This window comes from Myxine glutinosa, chromosome 10 (assembly GCF_964187855.1).
Source record: "Myxine glutinosa chromosome 10, kmMyxGlut1.1, whole genome shotgun sequence".
In the NCBI taxonomy this organism is placed as follows: Eukaryota; Metazoa; Chordata; class Myxini; order Myxiniformes; family Myxinidae; genus Myxine; species Myxine glutinosa.
The window spans coordinates 75,272,151-75,295,882 of record NC_136270.1 but is presented as its reverse complement, the minus strand read 5'-3'; the positions used below and the strand labels follow the sequence as shown (position 1 = coordinate 75,295,882).

The window sequence follows — 23,732 nt, the reverse complement described above, 5'->3', positions numbered from 1 at the left end:
ACAACAACTTCGATCAGTTCTGGCCAGTCAATCCAACGTTAAATACTGAACAAAAACGGCCAGGTTTGCACCCAGTTTTCTATTCTCTCATCTCATTTTTAGTCGTGGATTCGCACGCAGTTTGGAACGCACTGCAGCAAACACCAAGAAACAGTTTACATCAAAGCAGCACATCCTTACTGTTTTCTCAAGACGACAAATGCATACGTGGTATGATGCCCTCGCCATATTCCGTAGAAGATAACGAGGGCAGCGGACATGTTTATTGAAAACAAGCAGTGGAGGTGGTGTGGGAATGATCCCAAACATAGGTCACAGCAGCAAGACGCAGGACAAGAGGCAGTCAGTGTATCGTGCGGTATGGCCGTTTTGGCCATCATGTACAGAAATACATAATTTACATCATCATACGCAGTCTAATAATCATTAATGATAATTCCATGGCTTGATGCTTGCTTGCACAGGAAGCTGAATGAACACTTTGGATAGTAGTTCTTACTAGCCTTGACCATGATATGTAAAAAATAAAACAGTCTTCACAATGGTTGAAAGTTCAGATCTGGACGATTATTGAAGGTCATGCATGGACAATTCTTATTTAAAACGCTGGCATCTCTGAACATACAGCGGTAGGAGTATTTGATTGGTGTGCCTCCTGGTGGCTGGTACTGAGCCACATGAATACCCAAGGCTTGTCAGGCCGAGTCTCAGATGAGATATACGCCAAAATGAGCTCTTTGTGGCTCGAAAGGCAATGCTCACATCTGTATTGGCATGTGCTTGGCAGGCCAGGCCTTGAATGAACCACTGCATCCCAGTTGGAATAATGTACCTTTCATAGACAACAGGTCTTTTGAGGCAGGGCACGAACATACGGTAATACATGGCCCAAGATATGAAATAGTTAGTACACGAAAAGTGCCAATTAAAATTGTTTTAATCATATTTATCACTCCGTGCCTGCTCCTTTCTGCTCCCCACTTCCATTTCCCCCCTTTGCCGCTCCTTTACATCCAATATGTTCTTAAAAAGGTTCAACAAAGTGTGGTCAACCCTACAGCTGGCATAGTCGAGGTGACAGGAAGATCTTGTCTCAGGGCTGACTTTAAACTCAGGTCCTGTTTGTTCCCAGATCTTCACCCAAACCCGTAAAGTCTCAGTGCAGACTGTGATAATCCTGTTGCAAACCCCCCCAGTGTTTACCATAGTAATTATGCCCCCAACTCCAACATATATTTTAATTATAGCCAGTAAGCACAAAGTTATAGCCAGTAAGCACAAAGTTTACCCGACATGGCCCTCCCTTCAGATGCTTTGCCCATTGCCTAAGCTGGGAACAGCCTGATTGTGAGTAAAACTTGTTACTTATAGTCATTGCATTACTTTTTAATGTTTAAAGTCTCCATTGTGGAGTGAGTGGTGATAAAAGACAGCTATTCAAACCCAAGAGTCATCTGCGCAATGCAGTTGGCTGGCCTCGTATGAGGAGGTACTGTAGGGGGGGCGAGCGGCTGAGTAGAAGTCCACATAATTATGGTGTGCCTTAACAGTGTGGGTGGTGTTGGCACGTGGTGGTGGTGTAGGTCTGGGTCCACGACGTGTCGTGGCAATCCCATCAGGAAGTCGATGTGGCGATGGCGAAGGTGGGAATGGGGGCAGCGAGCTATGTCGAGCCAGGGTGGTGGTCACCAAAGGTCTTGGTGGTTGGGAAGGAGACTGCAAGAGTAATGAGTGGAGTTATCGGTGTGCAGTATTTTACATAGAGACAAGTTGTTGCTGTTTCATTGAAACAATTACACAAGGACCAAAGCCAAGCTTTGGAGTAGGCCCTTTGTTATTAGGTTAGAGATAATGAGCTTGGAAATGGTTTACAAATCAGCAATTCATACTTAAAATTATATGCACATTAAATTGTCAGTGCTGGGCCTTCTGGAGTGCTATCGAATTGCCAGGTACAAACTGAAAGCAATTTACGTGGTGGTTTGTGACAGGTACCCACCCGGTTGGTCCTGGAGTCCTCTGCAGCAGGTACTGAGTAAGAGCGATATGACATGGCGGCCAGGTGCCTCGCTTCAGGAACATGACCTGATGTTTCAGAAGAGATTGATTATAAGAGCCATTGTTATAGGGCAGTCACAAAAGACAAAGCATGTTGTCATGAAACAGGTACAGCACTTGAGGAAATAAATACAGTACACAACTTTCTGTTCTTTCATATCATTGATCAGATTATGATGATGAAATCAAACCATGACTCATCTATTATATATTGGAGTAAGTGTTTGTGTATATGTGTATTTAGATGTATGTCTGCTCATCACCCATTGGTTGGACAGCTGACCTGACACCACCAACAATTGTAAACTGAAATGCTTAACCACCTTGCCACTGGTAACATTTAACCCAGTGCTACCTGCCGCATGGTCTGGCTGTCAGAGAATAAACCGACACCACCCACTAGTTTTGCTAGTGACTGTGACACCCTGCCAGGACCAAAAACAACACCTGGAAAAGGACGGACGAGCTCACAGAGGGAGCCAACAGTCATTCAATAAGGAGATGATGTCCCCTAAAAAACACCCATCTGGTATGGACATGTTTGAGTCATACCAAAGACTTTTTTTTTAATGGTAAAAGATTGGTGTGCCTCCATGCTGACACAAATAAGCCCGAGGACCCAAAATACCCCGAGGACCCAAAATACCCCAAACCCCGAAGATCCAGAGGACCCAAAAGACCCTGAGGACCCAAAACACCCAAAGGGCCCAAATGACACTGAAGCCTCAAAAGACCCCAAGGACCCAACAGACATAAACGACCCTGAGGACCATGAAGACCCAAAATACCCTGAAGATCCAAAATACCCCAATTACTCTTAAATATCCTGAATACCCTTAAAGACTCAGAGGTCCCAAAAGACCCAGAAGACCCCAAAGACCCTTCAGCACCCAAACTACCCAGAGGACCCAAATAACCCCAAGGACCCAAATGACCCCAAGAACCCTAATGACCCCGAGGACCCAAATGACCTTGAGGACCCAAAATACCCCGATAACCCAAAAGACACAAACAATGCCGAGGACCCAAAGTACCATGCAACTGGACGAGATGGCATTAGCCCACTCATCCAAAAATCAATCATCGCATCTGACATCAAATCCTTCCTCTTCTCCAATGGCTTGATCTCTGATCATCAATTTGATTTTACACCAGGTCGCTCTACTCTGGACATGCTGCTTCTGCTGTCTCAACATTGGATGGAGGTCCTGAACGTCAAACAGGAAATCAGAGCTTTCTCCCTTGACATATCTCGTGCCTTCGATACTCTGATGGCACCCCGCTCTGCTCACCAAACTCTCCTCTTATGGTATCCATGGAAATCTCCATGCACAGCTTGCAGACTTCCTCTCTAGTCATAGTCAACGTGTGGCTCTAAATGGAATTCTCTCATCTCCTCTTCCTGTCCAGGCTGGAGTTCCTCAGGGCAGTGTTCTTGGCCCTGTGCTTTTTCAAATCTTAATCAATGATCTCTCTGACTCTCTGGAAAATCCTCTTTATCTTTTTGCTGAAGACTCCACTCTCTGCAATTCCATCTCTCATCCCTCAGATCGGCAGGCAGCAGCCGCTTCATTCTCTGCAGACCTGGACAAAATTACAATGTAGTCAAACAAGTGGAACATGTCTTTCAATCCTGACAAATCTCACACTCTCACTCCGTCTCTCCGAAAAGACTGTCTGGAAAACCTTCCCATCTACTTTCTCAACGATCCTCTCGAAGAAGTTCTTTTCACTCAATAATTTGGGTCTCACTATCAGCCATAATCTTTCTTGGGAAAACCACATTTCCAAGCTGGCCTCCAAAGCCAGTCACCGCCTGGGCATCCTCCGTCGTGTGAAGTCCTTTCTTTGCACTACTGAGCTTCTCACCACATACAAAGCTTTCATCCACAGCTTGATGGAGTACTGCTCTCCCCTCTGGGCTGGTGCTCCTGCCTCACACCTAGCTCGGCTTCACACTGCAGAAACCAAAGCTTTTAGAATGATTGGTATCTCCCGCGATGAAGCTGATTCTGAGGGCCTTTCACTCGCTCACCGCAGGTAGGTTGGTGGTCTTTCTGTCTTCTACCGACACCTCTTGCACCCCTGCTCTGTCTGTGCTCTGTCCCCCAAATATTCCTGCAGGATGCACAAGATCTGCCAGAAACCCTCTTTGGTGAAACAGCAAACATCAAGCCTTGCTTTCATCAAGCATCAAGATCAAGCATCAAGCCGACTTTCACCCTTTCATTCCTCTTTTTTCCCGCCTCGAGAACAAACTCCCACAATATCGCACTCCTCCCTCTCGGTCTTTAAAACAGCTATTCACCACCATCTCATATCTTACCCCATCCAAAACCACGATCTTTTATACCCCCTTTAATCCACCTTAAAACCACCTCCTTCAAATTCCCTGTTTTCTTTCCTGTTTATCCCATCTTGTTTATCCAGTGTACCCCGCCCCAGCCATCTCTCTTCCACAGATATCCTGATGTCCCTGTTCCCCACTGTTATTGTGGTTCCCTCTCTCTCCCCTTCTTGTCTCCCGCTCCCTTTATTATACAGTATCGTATATGTGTTAGCTCTTATACGAGCGTCAACTTAGTATACAAAAACAAAAAAAAACCCTGAGGAGCCAAAGACCCCAATGACACTTTAGACCCCTTTTACATTTAAGACCTTTTTGACACGTTTAGATCCCATCACCCTTTAGACCTTTTATACCATTTAGACTTTTACATCCATTAAGTCTCTTTATACCCCTTACACCCTTCAGACAGATTAGACAGCTTGGACCCTTGACCATTTAGCGCTTCTCTTTAGATCCTTTTTACATGCTTGAGAGATTATACCCTTTTGACCCCTTAGACACTAACTACTATCAGAATGTACCCTTTAGAGTTCAGACCATCTAGAACCTTTTAAGTGCACACCACACTTCTGTACACTTCCACACATCTGTACTCTTCTTGGAAAACACAGACTATAATTTTTTCAGCAAGTGATGCGCAAAGTCGAGCCACCCAGGGGGTGGGTACTCTGCTAGTATTATCTAATAACTGCTGTATCATTGTGCTTTCCCAAAATATCCCATTGAAGTACCACACGCTGAGCTTCAGGATCCTTTGGTCAGGAAGAAGACCGCATGTTTTGGGGGTGAGAAGGATATTCAAATCCCATTATGATACAAATGCTTTGATAGTTCGTTCTTAAGGGATGGTACTAATTAGGCAGATACTGCACTATTTGGTAGTTTATCCCACTTGTCCATCATTCTATGGCTGTGGAAGTATTTCCTGACATCCAGAAGAGTGCGTTTCTTTTTTTGGTTTCTGTTTCTTTCAAAGAATAATTCTTCATTTAAAGTGTTTATCTGGTGGAGGATTATGGTAAGTTTGGAGTAGGACCCTGGAGTAGAATACCAAAGGTGGACGGAGGTTATGTTTTCACCCCTGTCTGTTTGTCTGTCTATTTGTTAGCAGGTTATCTCAAAAGGTTCTGCATGGATTCGGATGAAATTTGGTGGACATGTTGGGTGTGTGACAAGGACAAATTGATTACATTTTGGTGAAGATCCCGATACGAGAATGTTTTATTCAATTTCTGTTTCAATTTCGGGGCAGATCCGGATTTGGATCCGGATATGAGAATTTTTAAAAGCGATTCTTCACCATTGAGAGATGGGGCTAAAAACGATATATTGCTGGATATTTGAAAAAGTTATGGACGGATTATGGAAAAACTTGGTCAATGAGTTGGGTAGCTGACAAGACCAAGCCGATTAGATTTTGGTTAAGGTCCTGATCAAGATCCGGCCTATAAGTGTGATACAAAATGTAAACTGGTCAGCCTGGCAGAGATATGTGCTCAAGGAAGTGCCATTGTAGTTTTGAGTGTTCTTCAGTTCAATCGTTTCAGTCTAGCTTCTGAATGTAGTTCTCTGATACTTGGGATGAGTTTGGAGGCCCTCGTTTCTAATTTTTCCAGTATCCTTGTATCCTTCTCATAATTGGAGACTCCAAACTTGCATACAATAGTCATAGTGTGGACAGACGAGGGATTTACACAGCTGCATTGCAACTTTTTTAGTTCTGCATGAAAAGTTTGTTCGTATTATACCAGTAACCCAATTGACTTGCTTGACTGCTGAGGCACATTGAGAGGAGTTTTTATGAGACTTGTGAATTAATAGTCTCAGATGTTTTTCCTCTTCACTTTCCTTGAGTTGATAATTTCCCATCTTGTAGTTGTTGTGTGGGTTGTGGCTTCCTATGTGCATCACTCCACATTTGTCTAAGTCGAATTTCATTTGCCATTTTCCTTCCCAAGTCTGGAGGTGGTTTATGTTTTGTTGTAGGTTTTGAATTCCTTCTTCATCCAATACCTTGTGTGATACTTTGGTGTCATCCACAAATTTGCTGTTCACAGTCTCCTCGTGGAAATTTTCATCTCGGTCATTCATATAGATCAGGAAGCATAACATCCCAAGCACAGATCCTTCTATTACAGAGCTTGTAAAATCTTCCCACTTTGAGTTGATATCTTGAATGGTTACTTTGTCTCCGACCTGATAACCATTCCCTGATCCAATGTTGAGCTTTGTCATACTCTGTGCATGGCAGCTTTTGCAATGAGTTGTTTGTGTGGAACTGTCAAAAGCTTTGGCCATGTCAGTGTATACCACATTAACTGGGAATACCTTTGTCAATTTGTTGCGTAAGATTATATAGATGTTCCAAGTGATTTGACTTTTCTAAAAGCCACGCTGATTCGTATGGGTGAGCTTGGGTCTGTCAAGGTGATCTGTTATTTTATCCAGAATGATGTATTCTAATAATTTTACAGTCACTGAAGTCAAGCCGATGGGTCTGTTATTCTCGGTTATTGATCTTTCTTCCTTCTTAAATATGGGGCTGATTAAATAAGCTGATCGCCAGTCCTCTGGTAGAACACCGTCTTTCACTGATTCCCGAGGAAAAGCTCAAATGGTTTGGGTAAAGACTTCTTGCTTTACTATCATCAGTATGAATTTGAATCCATTGGCTATTCGGTGTTCAGTTAGTGTGGCCTTGCATTTGTCTCGACTCCAGAGACTCTCTCAGGACAATGTGACAAGAATGACCCCAAACTCTCAGCCAAAGCTATATGTAGGACAAGTGATAACACCACATTGTTCAACTTTCTGTGCTTTGTGACTCAATAATTATGAGATGTAAATATATTTGCAACTAACAATATATTTCCAGCTAAAGCCATATTGTTATTTTCAGAACCAGGTATGCGTTGTTCCTTCAAAGTTATCTAACAGTTTCACTGGGCCTGGCCATGTTTGTTGCATCCAAAACAAACCATCTTGTGTAGATGCTCGTGCTGATGCCTGGTGGTGGTTCACAGGTTGTCGAGAGGCAGGCAGGATGCATCTTGCGTCACCACCTCCCAACCGACGTTCCTCTCCAGTTGGCTGTTCCTGTGCTGCCACTGCAGACATATCCAGAAAAAAGACAACAAAATTGCTTAAAATGGGGCCATGCTAAAAAACTTAACTGATTAAAAGAGCATTCATCTTTGTTTATTTTCTCAATCACATTACATGTATCCTTCTCAGTGTCAAAATGAAATTCTCTATGGTATGAGTAATTCATCTGTCAATATAATGCACTGTGGTTGGTTCTCATGCAAGAAATCAGAAAGTGCTACACTTGCATAAAGATGACAAAAGAACAGGTGGTGATGTCACTGAAGTGCTCCTCTTGGTTGTGGTATCGTAATGCAGAACACAATGTGCTTACGTGGCAGGAGATGCTTGTTGTTCATGGATTGTGTAGTAATTGTTATAATACAGTATAATGGTACTCCTGTAGCGGTTACTGCTGGATGCACACAATCGTCTTGCACCGGCCAGAACACGGCCAGACGCGCCTCTCCCGGGCATGCCCGGACTCACTGTTCCCGGGCACGCCCGAACTTCCCGGGCATGCCCGCTCTCGCCTTTCCAGGGCTCGCCCAGAGCGTCCGGGCATGCCCGCTATCGCCTTTCCAGGGCTCGCCCAGAGCGTCCGGGCATGCCCGCTATCGCCTTTTCAGGGCTCGCCCAGAGCGTCCGGGCATGCCCGCTATCGCCTTTCCAGGGCTCGCCCAGAGCGTCCGGGCATGCCCGCTATCGCCTTTCCAGGGCTCGCCCAGAGCGCCCGGGCACGCCCAGCCTCGACTTGCCAGGCCGCAGCCAAACACGCCCGGGCAGGTCCAGACTCGCCTTTCCAAGGCTCGCCCTTGACACCCGGGCATGCCCGGTATAGCTTTTGCCGGGCAAACTTCCCGACATAAATGTGTATATATATTGCTGCCCGATAAACGGGCTTGTCAGAATACCTGAGCTGTTTTGTTTCAATAAAGCAACTCGGACGAATTCCGTCTTTGGTCGCGTCAATTCTTTCGACTCGTGTTGGAGCGCAGTTCCTTCACTCCATCTGTTATCATACTACATGTGGCTGTGGGGTTTTAGCTCTTTGTATACTGAGAGGTAGGTCAAGCCAAAGCAGATGATATGAGCACTACGTTATGTTGTGCGGAGATCCTCAACGAGGGTGAAACATGTTCACAGCCGTGCTCTTATATCTGTACGTGGCGTAATGAACACACATTTAACCTCCATTACTTCCCCCATCTCTTTCAGCGTCTTTGTCACCTCATAACGCCGTGTTTTACACTCCCTCTTTACAGCTCATAGTTTCCCCTTCGTTTCCCTCTGGGCCTTTTTAAGTTATTTTATTACATCAGTATTTTCCTTAATCTGATTCTTTAATTCATTCTCCCCTACCGTAAGTCCTTCTATCTCCTTCTTTACATTCCCAATCTCTCACATCAGTCTGGCCTCACTCTCCTTCAACTCTTTCCAAACAACAGTCATACACCCCTTACCTTTTCCCAAACAACTGCCATTTCCCTGCCCATCACTTCACCCTTCTCCCGTTTGATTTCACCACTCATCCCGCCCATTCTGGTGCCCATCACTTGCATTTCTATGCTCATTCCTTCACTCATCAACTCCATTTGTACTTTGAAATGAACCACAAAGAGCCCCATATCGAGCGGTGCTGGTGTGTTGCCTTGTCGTATAAGTTCCATGGGTGCCGCATTTTTCCAGAAATATCAAAATTCTTAAACCTGACATTAAAGTGACCTTGTTTTTGGAAGTGACCTTGTTTTGCTCATCTGTTCTGGTCACGTGACCTTGTTTTGGTTCTTCTCAGGCTAACCCTGTGAAATCACCGTGTGAGAACCCCTCCCATCACCCCCCCCCCCCCCCACTCCCCACTCCCCCACCCCACACTCGTGCACTGATAACACTGAGTAAACAGCCAATCAATTTACTTCATATATGATTAATTGTTCGGAACGGAATCTCTTTGCAACCCGGGGATTCCCTCTACCGCATTTTTATATCTATAATAACAAAAGGCAGTGTCCATCCATCCCTCCATCTGTCTGTCTCCTCCATAACTCCAGAACCATGAAATCTAGCACCTCCAAACCTTGCATGCACACACCTGGACCTCCAACAGATTGTAATGATGAAAACTGGGTGTTTGGGTATGTTATAAACACCCTTTTTGAAGATGATTAATGAGGTGCTCATAAGAAAAAACCCGAAAAAGCCTTACCAATATGGCGGCCCGCCATATTGGTCAGCCCACTGCCACCCGCTGGGTTCTTCAGGCCCATTATGTTTCGGCCTATTCAAACTTGCCTTGCCTTGGAAACACGATCGATTATCATTACATAATTGAAGCATATCATCAAAATCTGGATTCGGATATGAGGATTGGATCCTGTAGACTAAATAAATGTCCAAACCTGGAGTGAAATCTGACAAAATTTACCATATCTAGCAATTTTTATAACTAAGTGTATATATTCTATTATTTAAGCGAGGCTGTCATTCTCCTTCTGGTGTCAGTTTTTTTAAATTCAACTTAATAACAATTTTTAACTTGATTCATACTTCCATTGGATATGGTGTCACTCCACTGTACCTGCGATCTGTTTTTAAAGTTCCTCGACCATTTCGTGCCAGAAGAAGCAATTAGCGGGCTATCTCTTGCCAAGCCAGCCGTTCCTTATCACCCATTTGATTGGAGTGCTTGCTGGAGTGCTTAAGCCGATTGGTGAGGGCTCTTCAATTGAAGGCAGAAATACCTGTGTACTTAATTATTTGGTCACAAGGCCGGGGAAGTTTGGGTGTCTTATAACACCATTTTTGAATAGGATTAACCACCATTTGGTGAACGCTATTCAGGCCTATTTTGCAAGCCATGGTGTTACAGTAGACAGAGCTTCCTTTTTGTTTTTATGTACCCATTTTTTTATTGACTAACATTTTTGTGCGATATACTAACCCCCCTTCCCTCTCTCTCCTCCCCTCCTCTTCCCTTCCCCTCCCCCTCCCTCCTCTCCCCCTCTCCTCCCTCATCTCTTCATATTCCCATCAGGAAGAAACTCATTGCTACCCAATAACGCCGGGTATTCTTGCTAGTTTTGAATAAAACTTGCTTTTGACACAACCAGCCAACTATGAAATGCTTCATTTTATATCCGTCTATAGCTTATCGAATAAGCCCACTTCCTTCCTTCCATGGAAGCTCTGCTTCATCAGAATGGAGATTACCACACACGGTACCTCGTTGCTCGTTTTAAAATGATAGAATGCTGTGCACAGCCACTCAATACTGTCACTACTCAAAAGTAATGCCTCCTTTCCTTGAAAAACTAAACATATGTCACGAGTAGTTTGTTATATGAAGGAACACCACCCTTTGTGCTAGTCAGGACTCACTGGCCTGGCTAATTTGAGGAGATGACCTGTGTGGGCCTGGTGATGATGAAAGAGTTTCACATGTCTTTTGCTGGTCCCAATCTGCACAAGCAGCTCCTGGAGAGAAGTCTAATTGGGTCCAACCATCCTGCCAAGGCATTTTGGAAAAAAATAATTTAGAAGGAGAAGAAAATGAAGAAAATGTGAGAATGCAAGCACATTTGTCATAAAAGGGTAAAATGTATGATCAATGGTGAATGAGCAAAAGGAAGCACAACACAAAAAAAAATATTTTCAATGCATGGAATACTACTTCAGCCCTCTTCGCTCTCAATATAATCAACCCGCCGTGATGTTTACCCACCTTTCTGTAAAGACTCCGCAGGTCCCTGTACTGCCACAAGGTCCCGAGCACCTGGCCTGCAGCCCGCACAACCTTCTGTGGTTGTCTGGAAAGTCAGCAATCATGTTTTCACGATATTTATTGCTCTTTGTGTACAAAGTAGAAAAAGTAAAAAAAAAAAAAAACGACAACTGAAGGCAAGGGAACTCATCACTCAGTTTGAAGTTGAAGAAACTCTTGAACATTAAACCAGCTGTGTACAGTGTTTTATAGGAAAGTCAGAATAAAATCAGGGGAAAAAACTGGCAATCTTTGGTCTCCACAATCTGCAATAAGAAATATGGGTACAGTCAATCAGGTTGCAGCTACAGGTGTCATCATTATATGGTTTTATTTAATATAAGTGCCACACCTCTTGTTGTGACACTTTAATTAATTAAAACTTTCACAGCACATATATATATATACAGACTTGGCATTTAATATCGAATATTTTTTTTGTGGGGGTGAACTAACTTTTCAAGATGTCTTAGAACCAAAAGTTCATTGGAATTATGTTGAAATTATTCTAGATTTTGTTAATGTGACCTTTAAAAGAAACAAAAACCACATTTGATGTTTCGAAACAAATAAATTGATCCTTGAAAGTGAGGCAAACTAATATCGAACTCAATTCATGGACAGTACTGTGTTAAACTTCTGTACGTTTTCCAGAAGTATCTCTTTATTTTGTACATTAGCCAAAAATTTTTTTCACAAAAACAAAAGTTAAATTACGACTGGGATTATGGACAGTAAAATTACAGTTCAGTACTTCGTGTAACCCCCACGAGCATTCAGGAGAGCACGTACACGTTGAGGCATGCTGTTCACGAGATTTGCCAAGGTTTGGACAGGAATCGCTTGCCATGCAGTCACAATAGCCTGCTGCAATTCTCACACAGAGGCAGGCTGCTGGTCCAAGTTGTCGATTTAATGTGTTAATTCTGCCCACAAATTCTCTATCGGATTCATATCCGGGGACATGGCAGGCCACTCCATATGCTCTACACCACGGTCAGCAAGAAAGTGTTGGATCATGCGAGCATGATGAGGCCGTGCATTGTCATCTTGGAAGACAAAGATTCCTCGAAAGGCTGCACGAGCAAATGGAAGCAATGTTTCTTCCAGAATGGCCCTGTACTTGAACTGGTTCAGGTTTCCATTCAGAACAACCAGGTCAGTTTTGCCCCCTGCATGAAAAGCAGCCCAAACAGTCACCACACCACATCCAGCTTGGACTCTTGGCACTATACAATCTTTGTTGTAGGCTTCATGCACTTGTCTGCGCACTCAGACGCGGCCATCTTGACGATAGACCAGAAATATAGACTCGTCACTGAAGATCACGTGATTCCAGTGTCCTGGCTGCCATTGACGGTGCTCTCTGGCCCACTGCAATCTGCGCTGGCGGTGTTGTCTGGTCAGGCGTGGCTTTCTCAGGGGACGCCTGGCACGATAACATGCTTGAACCAGTCGTTGGTTGACTAGCCTTCTGGATACAGGCTCATTTGTCAGTTGCTGCCACTCAGCCCTAAGCCGATTAGCTGACTTGGTACAGCCATTGCGGACTAACCGGTGCAGCTGGCGATCATCCCTCCTTGTGGTTCTGCGGGGATGTCCTGGCCTCGGTATTGGAGTAGGGACACCCCTCTGAGCATTTCGTTTCAGGATCTATGACACCTGACCTTGAGTGATGCCATACTGCCGAGCAATAGCACGCTGTTTCATGCCAGAATTTCGTAAAGCCACCACTCCATGACAAACAGCATTGTCGAGTTGACGGACCATCTCCAGAGGAAGCGGCAATAACTTTTGGAGATGTGCAGCAGTTGTTTTCCACTAATACAGAACCCAACAACCCTTGTATACCCGACTGTGAAGCCAATCATCAAATGCACCTGTCCGTACATTTTGCCACGCCAGCTGTGATATAATCCTGTTGTTGACTTCTTGCTGTGACAGACAATCAGTGACATGGTTCTTTTAACAAATAAATCACCAAAGTGTAAAAGAAACTCACCAGATTGATATACTGAGTTAAGAAAGTAAACCCAAGTCAAGAAAATATATATATATTCCATATTAAATGCCAAGTCTGTATATATATATACTGTATGTGTGGTGCACTTATTAAAGTGGGGCAAAGGGTAAGCAGGAAGTTAAGCATGTAAATATGGAATAGAGTGTGAGACGAGTTGTAGGTGAAAAGGGGATAGGGTCGCAGGTGTAGAAAATTTCATCAGAGGTAGAAATAGGAGTCACCAAGAGATGGCGGATGGGCAGCAAACTTCAAATTACACATGGAAGAGCAACAACAGACTCACTTGTAAGCTGGAAGGGCAACTATGATTGTTATTTAGAGTACCAGCAAAGACCCCATCCTAACGCACGGATTCATTTCCCCACTTTTACGATTTGTTACTTGTAATCCTGGCTTCCACCAGGTGGCGCTACATGATAAACATTTACATAGAGACAATTGGAGCCCCCCTCCCACCCTGAATCACCGGGAGTATTCATTATTTTTTCACCCCCGAAAACCTTCCTGCGTCACCCCACAAGTGCAACCACCATTTTCAAGTTATTGATTAGTACCAATAATGACTGATTTTTTGTCACTTTTTCAGATGATTCAAACGATCTCCTAAGCTTGGCAGAGAGATGAGATGACAGGAAGTGTAAGACCAGAAGAAAGCCAGTAAGAGACTACAAGTCCACTAAACAGTGCAGAGCAAGACGCGAACTTTGAGACCCAGTGGCGAGATGCCAATGACGTAGAAGACCTTAAACCCCAATGGCCTTAAGTTTGGCAAGATGAGAAGCAGGACAAGTTGACAGTGAATGAAAGACTCTGGATATTCCATGAGACTGGATGCAAGCTTTGTGCACCATTATAATCTACGGACAGAAAATTATGGTCTTAGAGCTGTGGAGAATTCCGAGGTTAAAAAAAAAGAATGTTTTTATAAAATAATTTTTTAACTTGAGTTCATTGGTTTTGATTAAAATACCAAGTTTCACATAAGTAATGGTAGAAAGGCTGCCTTTTAACTCTTTTGACTGCACGATAACAGAATTAACATAAGATTTTGGAGGAAAACTTTATATTGTAGCGGCTACCGCTGGGTTTTCACAATCGCCTTGCACCTATCAAGGACGCGGAGCGATCACCATGCCGGGCTCGTCCAGGACGCCCGGGCAGGCCCGCGCTCAACTTGCCAGGCCTCGGTCGGGACGCCCGGGCATGCCCGGGCATGCCCGGGCAGGCTCGCCCTCAACTTGCCAGGCCGCAGCCAGGACGCTGGGCCACGCCCCCACTCGCCTTTCCTGGGCAAACGCTCCGGGATAATATGTATATATATTGCTGCCCGATAAACGGGCTTTTCAGAGTGCCTGAGTGTTTGGTTTGATTAAAGCAACTTGGATGAATTCCAGCTTTTTGTCGCGTCCATTCTTCCGATCGACGTGGGAGCCCCAGCTCCTTCATTGGTGACCTACCGACATGGACACGGCAGTCGCCCTTAAACTGCCTACCTTCTGGGAGGCTCACGTGGCGGTTTGGTTCGCACAGGCGGATTCCCTGTTCGCCCTGCGAGGCATCACGGCCGACGACACCCGCTTCCACCATGTGGTAGCAGCGCTCGGTTCGGCCACCGCGGCCCGCGCCCTGAGCCTCCTCGAGAGCCCGCCAGCCGCTGACAAATACGGCGCGATTAAGAAGCTTCTCCTCGACGCTTTCGCCCTCCCATCGGCGGAACGCGCACGGCGCCTGCTCGACCTGCCCGAGCTCGGCGACACGCGCCCTTCCGAGCGAATGGACTACATGCTTTCACTGCTCGGCGAGCACTCTCCGGCATTCCTGTTCCGGGAGCTGTTCCTCCGTCAGCTGCCTAACCCGGTACGCCTCGCCCTGGCAAGCACAACGATCACAGATCCCCGGGCCCTTGCCAGAGAAGCCGACAAGATCTCCACCGCAGGACAGCGCATCGCAGCGGCGACATGGGACCCACCGCCGTCCGACGCAACACCCATGGCGCCCGAGCACCCGGCACGGTCGACGACCGAACTGCCGACGCAATTGGCGGCCGCTACACCGAGCCGACCACCTCCAGCACGACGACCGGGGCCTCCACCTGACCAAGCGTGGTGTTACTATCATGCCAGGTTCGGACAGAAGGCCCAGACATGCCGACCCCCGTGCACCTTCGGCAGGCCGGGAAACGGCCGGGCCGGCGTTCATTACCAGCCATGAGCGCCGGCCACACGGGCAACTTACTGTTCATCACGGATAAAGCGTCCGGACGGCGCTTCCTGTGCAACACCGGCGCCCAACTGAGCGTCATACCCGCCTCTGACCAGGACAGGCAATCCGCGGTTTGCGGCCCCTCCTTGGTTGCGGCCAACGGATCGACCATCCGCACCTGCGGCCCACGCAACGTCACCCTCTGCTTCGGCGGCCAACGCTTTGCTTGGACATTTGTAACCGCAAACGTGCCCATGGCTCTGCTAGGCGCCGACTTCCTCTGCGCACACGGACTGCTGGTGGACGTCCAACGGCGTCGTTTAATCAACGCCGAAACCTTCAGCTCCCTGGTATGCACATTGAGCAGCTCCGCGCCGACCGAGCTGGCATGCGCCGTCCCGGCGGCGAACGAGTTTGCTCGCCTGCTCACGGAGTTCCCGACCCTCACGCGGCCGACGTTTTCGGCCGTCGCAGTACGGCATGGGATCGAGCACCACATACCAACCACGGGCCCGCCGGTCTATGCCAGGGCCCGCCGCCTTGACCCAGGCAAGCTCGCCGTGGCGAAGGCCGAATTCGACGCGTTGGAGCACCTCGGCATCGTGCAGCGCTCCGATATCGCGTGGGCCTCGCCACTGCACATCGTGCCAAAGCCGGGGGGTGGATGGCGCCCGTGTGGCGACTACCGCCGTCTCAATGACGCTACCACCCCCGACAGGTACCCGATCCCGCATATCCAAGACTTCTCCGCCCGTCTGGCGGGACGGGTCATTTTTTCGAAAATTGATCTCATACGGGGATATCACCAGGTACCTGTCAGGGCGGCCGACGTCCCTAAAATGGCAGTCATCACGCCGTTCGGCTTATTCGAATTCTTGCGGATGCCGTTTGGTCTCAAGAACGCGGCTCAGGCGTTCCAGCGCTTGATGGACGGCGTGCTGCGTGACCTGCCGTTCCTTTTCGTTTACCTGGACGACATCCTCGTCGCCAGCACGTCCCGGGCCGAGCACCTCCTCCACCTCCGAACACTGTTCGGGCGCCTCAGCGAGCACGGCCTCATCGTCAACCCGGCCAAATGCCACTTCGGCACGACGGCCGTTGATTTTTTGGGCCACCACATCACCAAGAACGGGGCCGTGCCGCTGCCAACAAAGGTCGAGGCCATCACCACGTTCCCGCGTCCCCGCACCATAAAGGCCCTGCAGGAATTCCTGGGAATGGTGAATTTTTATCACCGCTTCGTGCCCCGCGCTGCTCAACTCATGCGGCCCCTCTACGAAGCCCTCCGGGGCAAGCCGGCCAAGCACGACATCGCCTGGTCCGCAGCAATGGATGCGGCCTTCCAAAGCTCAAAGCGGGCCCTCGCCGACGCAACACTGCACGCTCACCCGGTGCTCAACGCTCCCATCGCCCTCACCACGGATGCCTCCGACTACGCGGTGGGCGCCGTACATGAGCAATGGGTGAACGGGGTTTGGCAGCCACTCGCTTTTTTCAGCCGGCAGCTCTGGCCGAACGAGCTCAAATACAGCACGTTTGACCGGGAGCTCCTCGGTCTACACCTGGCCGTCCGCCATTTCCGCCACCTCCTGGAGGGCCGACCTTTCACGGCGTTCGTCGACCACAAGCCGTTGGTTTACGCCATGGCCAAGGTCACGGAGCCGTGGTCGGCCCGCCAACAGCGCCACCTCTCCGCCGTGTCGGAGTTTACCACGGACATCCGGCACGTCGCCGGCAAAAACAACGCCGTGGCCGACTGTCTTTCCCGGGCCAGCGCGAACGCGGTCCACCTGGGCGTGGACTTTGCGCTTATGGCGGCGGACCAAACCACCGACACCACGGTGCAAGCCCTCCGTGCGGCGGACACGGGCCTCCGCCTGGCCGACATCCCCTTCGCGGACACTGTCCTGCTCTGCGACGTCTCCCAAGGCCAGCCTCGCCCCATCGTGCCCGTCACCTGGCAACGCCGCATCTTTGCCTCCCTCCACGGCCTTTCCCACCCGGGCCGGAAAGCTTCCCAGAAGCTGGTGTCAGCGCGATTCGTCTGGCACGGCCTTCGTCGGGACGTCCGCGATTGGACCAGCACCTGCACGGCCTGCCAACGGGCCAAGGTCCACCGACACACCCAGGCCCCGCTGGCACCTTTCACCGTGCCCGAACGACGTTTCGACCACGTCAACGTGGATCTGGTGAGCCCCCTCCCCCCGTCACGGGGGTTCACACACCTGCTCACCATGGTGGACAGGACCACCAGGTGGCCGGAGGCCGTTCCCCTCGTCTCCACCACCACCGCCGACGTGGCGCAGGCTTTCATCGCCACCTGGGTCGCCCGCTTCGGCGCACCGGCGGACATCTCATCAGACCGCGGACCACAGTTCACCTCCGAGCTGTGGGGCGCGGTCGCCCGCAACCTGGGGGTCAAGCTCCACCGTACTACGGCCTACCACCCCCAAGCAAACGGGTTGTGCGAGCGATTCCACCGCTCCATGAAGGCCGCGCTCATGGCCGGCCTTCAAGACGGCGGTTGGGCCGACCGGCTGCCGTGGGTCCTTTTGGGCCTCCGCACGGCCCCCAAGGAGGACCTCCAGGCATCCACCACTGAGCTTGTCTATGGCCAGGCGCTACGTGTCCCGGGCGAATTCGTGCCCGACGCTACCAGTCCCTGGTCCGCAGCTCACCAGCGCTCGGACCTCCAGGAGGCCGCCCGACGGTTTGCCCCCGTGCCAACATCCCACCACGGTGACCCCCAGTCCTACGTCCCCCCAGCACTTCGCACAGCGGAGTATGTTTTTGTGCGTCACGACGCACATCGGGGGCCACTCCGGCCGCCGTACGACGGGCCCTTCCGGGTGCTGCGACGGGACGACAAGTCGTTCGTCATCGACATCGGCGGCAGGTCGGACCGGATTGCGGTGGACCGCCTCAAGCCGGCGCACGTGGACGTCGACCACCCACCACGGGTGGCCCTTCCGCCGCGGCGAGGCCGCCCCCCGTCCACGGTGCCCCCCACTCGACCGCCCACCACCACACCGGACCCCCTCCCACGACCCGCCAGGGGTCGCTTCGGCCGGGTCATCAGGACCCCCCTCAAATTGACCCTGCCGGTGCAAGTCGATTCTGGGGGGACGTGTGTAGCGGCTTCCGCTGGGTTTTCACAATCGCCTTGCACCTATCAAGGACGCGGAGTGATCACCATGCCGGGCTCGTCCAGGACGCCCGGGCAGGCCCGCGCTCAACTTGCCAGGCCTCGGTCGGGACGCCCGGGCATGCCCGGGCATGCCCGGGCAGGCTCGCCCTCAACTTGCCAGGCCGCAGCCAGGACGCTGGGCCACGCCCCCTCTCGCCTTTCCTGGGCAAACGCTCCGGGATAATATGTATATATATTGCTGCCCGATAAACGGGCTTTTCAGAGTGCCTGAGTGTTTGGTTTGATTAAAGCAACTCGGATGAATTCCAGCTTTTTGTCGCGTCCATTCTTCCGATCGACGTGGGAGCCCCAGCTCCTTCAATATATCTTTACTCAAAACCTCTTTACTCAATCAATTGTGATGGAAATATCCGAGTTAGTATGAAAGCAAGTGGGGTTTCCCCACATTGATCCAATTAGGATCATGTTGGAGCTCGTACACAAATCACGTGCAGAATAAAGACATATTAGGGGACATTAGTGAACTATAATGTGAGCTAGTTTAAAGGATATTAGGAGATAATGAAGAACTACACACAGTATGCAGGAGATGAAACTGGGTCCCAAGCATCATGGGCTATTGCTTCAGATGAGAACGCTCGACAATCTAAATAATGGCTGAAAAGATTCATTTTTGACGGTACAATGACTGATTTAATTTGGGGAATAGATAATTAATTAACAATTGATTTTGAGGCCCATACAATCTACAGAGCTCTGGGATTCATCACAACTAGTCGTGCAATGCTTCTCGGGTGAAATCCTGGATGGGTTGTGCAATACTCGACTGAAGCTGGTAATTAATTTGGAGTTTTTCATGGTGCTGGTGATAATCTGCCGCCTAATCACAAAACACACCGTGGGATCTTTAATGATCACCAACACCCAGTGCTGACAAACGGGTCCTCCAGCTTATTGTCCCTCCAATGGATGGTGCACACAGCGATGCCTCGCCCTGCCTGTGAATCTCCAGGATGACAGTTTATAGCTGGGCCGAGATTCAAATCCAGGCTAGACAGCTCTCGGATGAGTCTGCATACCTCTTGGAATCCAAGATATCCTACCAGTCCAAGCACCTATATACATGTGCGCAATCTTACTATAATTCACCAAATGTCTGTCTGTCTGTTCCCTGGTACCGCAAAAACGGCTCAACCGATCGCAACTAAATTTTGGGTGGGTAATCCTGGGACCCCCTGGAGTAAAATAGGTGATATGGTTTTTCCAGTTTTTTCCCAATTTTTCCAATTTTCCAGTTTTTCCAAACATGATGGAATAATATTTACCGACATGAACAGTGATGTGGCTTTTATTGAAATTCTGCAAATACTGTTTAGATTTTGATGATTTGCGTGTGATATAATTTAACAGATGTTTATATAAATCGTTTAAAATAAAAAATAAAGCCTTCAATTTCTGATATTTTGCCTTTTCATTTGGGCCTCCGAATTGAAGCCCCGCCCAAAGGGTGGGTACTGTTGCTCGTACAGTAAAATCTAGTAAGTTATCTGGTACATTTCATGCCAACAAAAGGAATATATTTGATTGAGAAAATTGAGAAAACTCCGGCACAATTGGTGCCACACCCTGCGAAAAGGAGTGTAGGCAGGGTTGATGCCTTCAAATAATGAATGGACAAGTCAAAAAGACCTCACCATGGCATTATTATGAACCATTCATAAATGACCAAGTAAATATTGTTTTCAATTGGAAATTTATTACCTCTGTCACAGAAGGTGGATTGAGGCTAAGTTTTCACCCCTGTCTGTTTGTCTGTCTGCCTGTTTGTCTGTCTGTCAACAGGATATGTCAAAAAGTTGTGGACGGATTTGGACAAAATTTGATGGAGAGGTTGGGTGTGTGACAAGGCCAGATCGATTCGATTTTGGTGAAGATCTAAATCGGAATATGGATACGATAATTTTAAAGTGATTTTTCACCATTAAGAGATGGGGCCAAAACGATATATCGCATGATATTTGAAAAGGTTGTGGACGGATTATGACAAAACTAGGTGAATGAGTTGTTGGACGTAAACGTTCAGTTGTTATACAAAACGTAAACAGTTCAGCCAGACAGAGAAATGCGCTCTACCGAGTGCCGTTCTTGTTTATTACTTGTGAAAATCGAAGATTTTTCAAGTATATTGATTGGTCTTGGGCGTTATTCTGTTTGTTTGTTTGTCTGTATGTCAGTCGCCTACAGGTCACAATTTTCAACCGATCTTCACGAAACTTCACCAAGTGGTAGAGTTGGTCATAAGCAAGAAGCCCATTGTTTTGGGATCAAAAGGTAAATAGGTCAACATAGGCCAAACGGTCAACATAGGCCAAGTTTCTAAAATCCTCAATTTTCATCCAATTAATTTGAAATTTGCAGAGGATTTGCATATCTGGTCACTGAATTTAACCACCAAGAATGTTTGAGGTCAACATAGGCCAAAAGGTCAACATATGCCAAATTTCTAAAATCCTCAACTCTCATCCGATTGACTTGAAATTTGAAGAGGCTTTGCATACGACGTCACTGAATTTAGCCACCAAGTATTTTTGAGGTCAACATCGGCCAAAAGGTCAACATATGCCAAATTTCTAAAATCCTCAACTCTCATCCGATTGACTTGAAATTTGAAGAGGATTTGCATACGACGTCACTGAATTTAGCCACCAAGTATTTTTGAGGTCAACATCGGCCAAAAGGTCAACATGGGCCAAGTTTCTAAAATCCTCAACTCTCATCCGATTGACTTGAGATTTTAAGAGGATTTGCATATCTGGACACTGAATTCAACCACCAATTATTTTTGAGGTCATCATAGGCCAACAACTTATTTTAGGGACTTCGCAAGTATCGTGCTTTGCACGACATATTTCTTGTTTTCTATTTTTGTGTGCAAAATCGAGGCTCAAGGAGGAGTTAGAACACAGAATGGATCATGATATAACAGAATTAAAATAACAGTCAAAGGAAAGAGAGGGGGCACACACCAACAGTGGGGTTGAGGGGAAAAATAGAGCGAGACTTTGAGAGGCTTAATGGGGGTAGAAAAGATCATGGTTGTGGATGGGAATGACCCAAGATGTTGGTGAACAGCTGTTTTGAAGCTCTAGAGGGAAGAATGAGATTTAAGAGGATGAGGACGTTGGTTCCACAGGCAGGAGAAAAGAGTAACGAATGAGTGGAGGTGAGCAGTGAGTCGGGATTTTGGGAGTTCACCAGAGTGGGGTTACTGGTAGACTGCGTACACTTTGCAGAAACCAGGGGGGAGGTGTTGGGAGGGCAGAGCATGGCCAGGGCAAAGGGTGAAAGACAAGAAAGGAGGTGGTAGAAGACAGAGACCACCGACCTGTTTCCAATGTGAAAGTGATAGGCCCAAAGACAGCTTCATCGCAGGAGATTCCAATAATCTTTAAGGCTCTACTTTCCAAAGCATCAAGGTGAACAAGGTGTGAGGCAGGGGTGCTAGGCTGCTAGCCCAGAGGGGAGAGCAGTACTGCAGATGAAAGCCTTGCAGGTAGATGAAGATTCAGATGTATCAAGGAAAGACTTTGCATGATGCAGGATTCCCAGTCGCTGACTGGCTTTGGATGTCAACTTAGACAAGTGGTTTGCCTAAAAAAGGATCATAGCTGATAGTGAGGTCCAAATGTTTGAGTGACGGAACTTTTTCAAGAGGATTGTTAAGGAAGGAGATGGGAGGTTTCGCCAGACTATATTTTCAGAGAAACAGAATGAGAGTGTGAGATTTGTCAGGATTGAAAGACATGTTCCAAGTGTTGAACCCGCTCATGTTCTATCAAGGTCTGCAGGAGTGAAGAGGCTGCTTCCTGTCTGTATGAAGGATGAGGGATGTTACGTGGTAGGAATTTATATTGTTGCAAGAGATCCAGCAGGTGCTTATCACGACTGAGATTCAATAATGTTCCTGGTCCAATAGGTGCTATATTGTAATTCAGTAAAAACAGAATTTGATGATAACATGTTTTTCACATTTGTCATCATCCAACATCGTTCCAACTCTTGTTGTCCGAGAAGCACAATTCAGCTTAATAACCCAAACAAATATCCTTACGAAATTGGTTGTCACTGTTAAGAATCAGGAGTGACAAATGCTCAGATGAATTTTTTTTTTCTGCGGTCGATTAATGTGTCCAGTTTGGCTTAAGGATGGTGAATTGAATTGAGAGGTAGAGAGACATACCCTCTGGTATTGTACAAGCCTTGAGAAGTCAACGAGTAAAGTAAGATCAACTGAAGCAAGGCCATTGCAAGAAATGTATTTAAAAATAATAAGAATAGTTTGTGGAGGTGAGATGGATACTGAAGTTGAGACCCTTACTTTCCGGCTCTACCACGAACAATGGCGACGAGCCGAGTTATTCCCCCAGCATCACGTAGCGCTCGGGCATTCTCAGCATTACGACTGACCACCTCGTTCAAAGCACAGCACACCGCTGCTACCCTTGCTTCTTGTCCCGGGGAGTTTGTCACCTCTCCACTGGGTAGCCGTTGGACCAGATCACGGAGTGCATATTTTCCTTGGAGAATGAGGGTAATTGGTCACACAAACACGCATAAGAAGCCAGTTAACAGACATCACCCTTCACTGAAATCTTCCTTCTATAATACCATAAAGATCTACCAGCAATCCCATTATTCCAATAAACTTCATTGAACCTGTCATGCATATATTTTTATAATCAAGCTTAATATGAATTTACAAATCGGCAATGGTCATGCAATTTGATTGACTGGGGAAATAATGGAAAATAAAACTATGTGTAACTGTTGAAAATTTTAATTGTCATCTTTCAACTATCTGCACCATTAAAAGTGTACATCCTTTTCTTTACGATTGTCTTGTGCATAATTATGCGGGTTGATGAAACATGCACCCTTCCACCACCACCACCCATTATAATAGACAAATTACAAATACCGAAGTTGTAAAATATGGAAATATTAAAAAATATACAAATGTGGAACCTAAACATGTGACGTCAGTTATATATATATTAGTGGGGCGGCTTAGCCCAAATATTCAAAAGAATTGTGCATTTTGTGATAC

The 23,732-nt window shown here is 47.4% G+C and overlaps 1 protein-coding gene across 1 annotated transcript in view; it reads right to left on the bottom strand.

Moving 5' to 3' along the window:
• Positions 1-211: 211 nt before the first annotated feature.
• Positions 212-23,732, bottom strand: part of LOC137433454 (uncharacterized) — a 500,692-nt gene continuing 477,171 nt past the window's right edge. Inside the window, exons 16-21 of the mRNA XM_078785196.1 lie at positions 23,004-23,202; positions 11,214-11,298; positions 10,871-10,997; positions 7,387-7,515; positions 2,000-2,085; positions 212-1,716 (exon numbers count right to left, since the gene is read on the bottom strand). Of these exons, the coding sequence (XP_078641322.1) occupies positions 1,438-1,716; positions 2,000-2,085; positions 7,387-7,515; positions 10,871-10,997; positions 11,214-11,298; positions 23,004-23,202 (905 nt within the window). The 3' untranslated portion in view covers positions 212-1,437. The remainder of the gene's footprint in view (positions 1,717-1,999; positions 2,086-7,386; positions 7,516-10,870; positions 10,998-11,213; positions 11,299-23,003; positions 23,203-23,732) is intronic.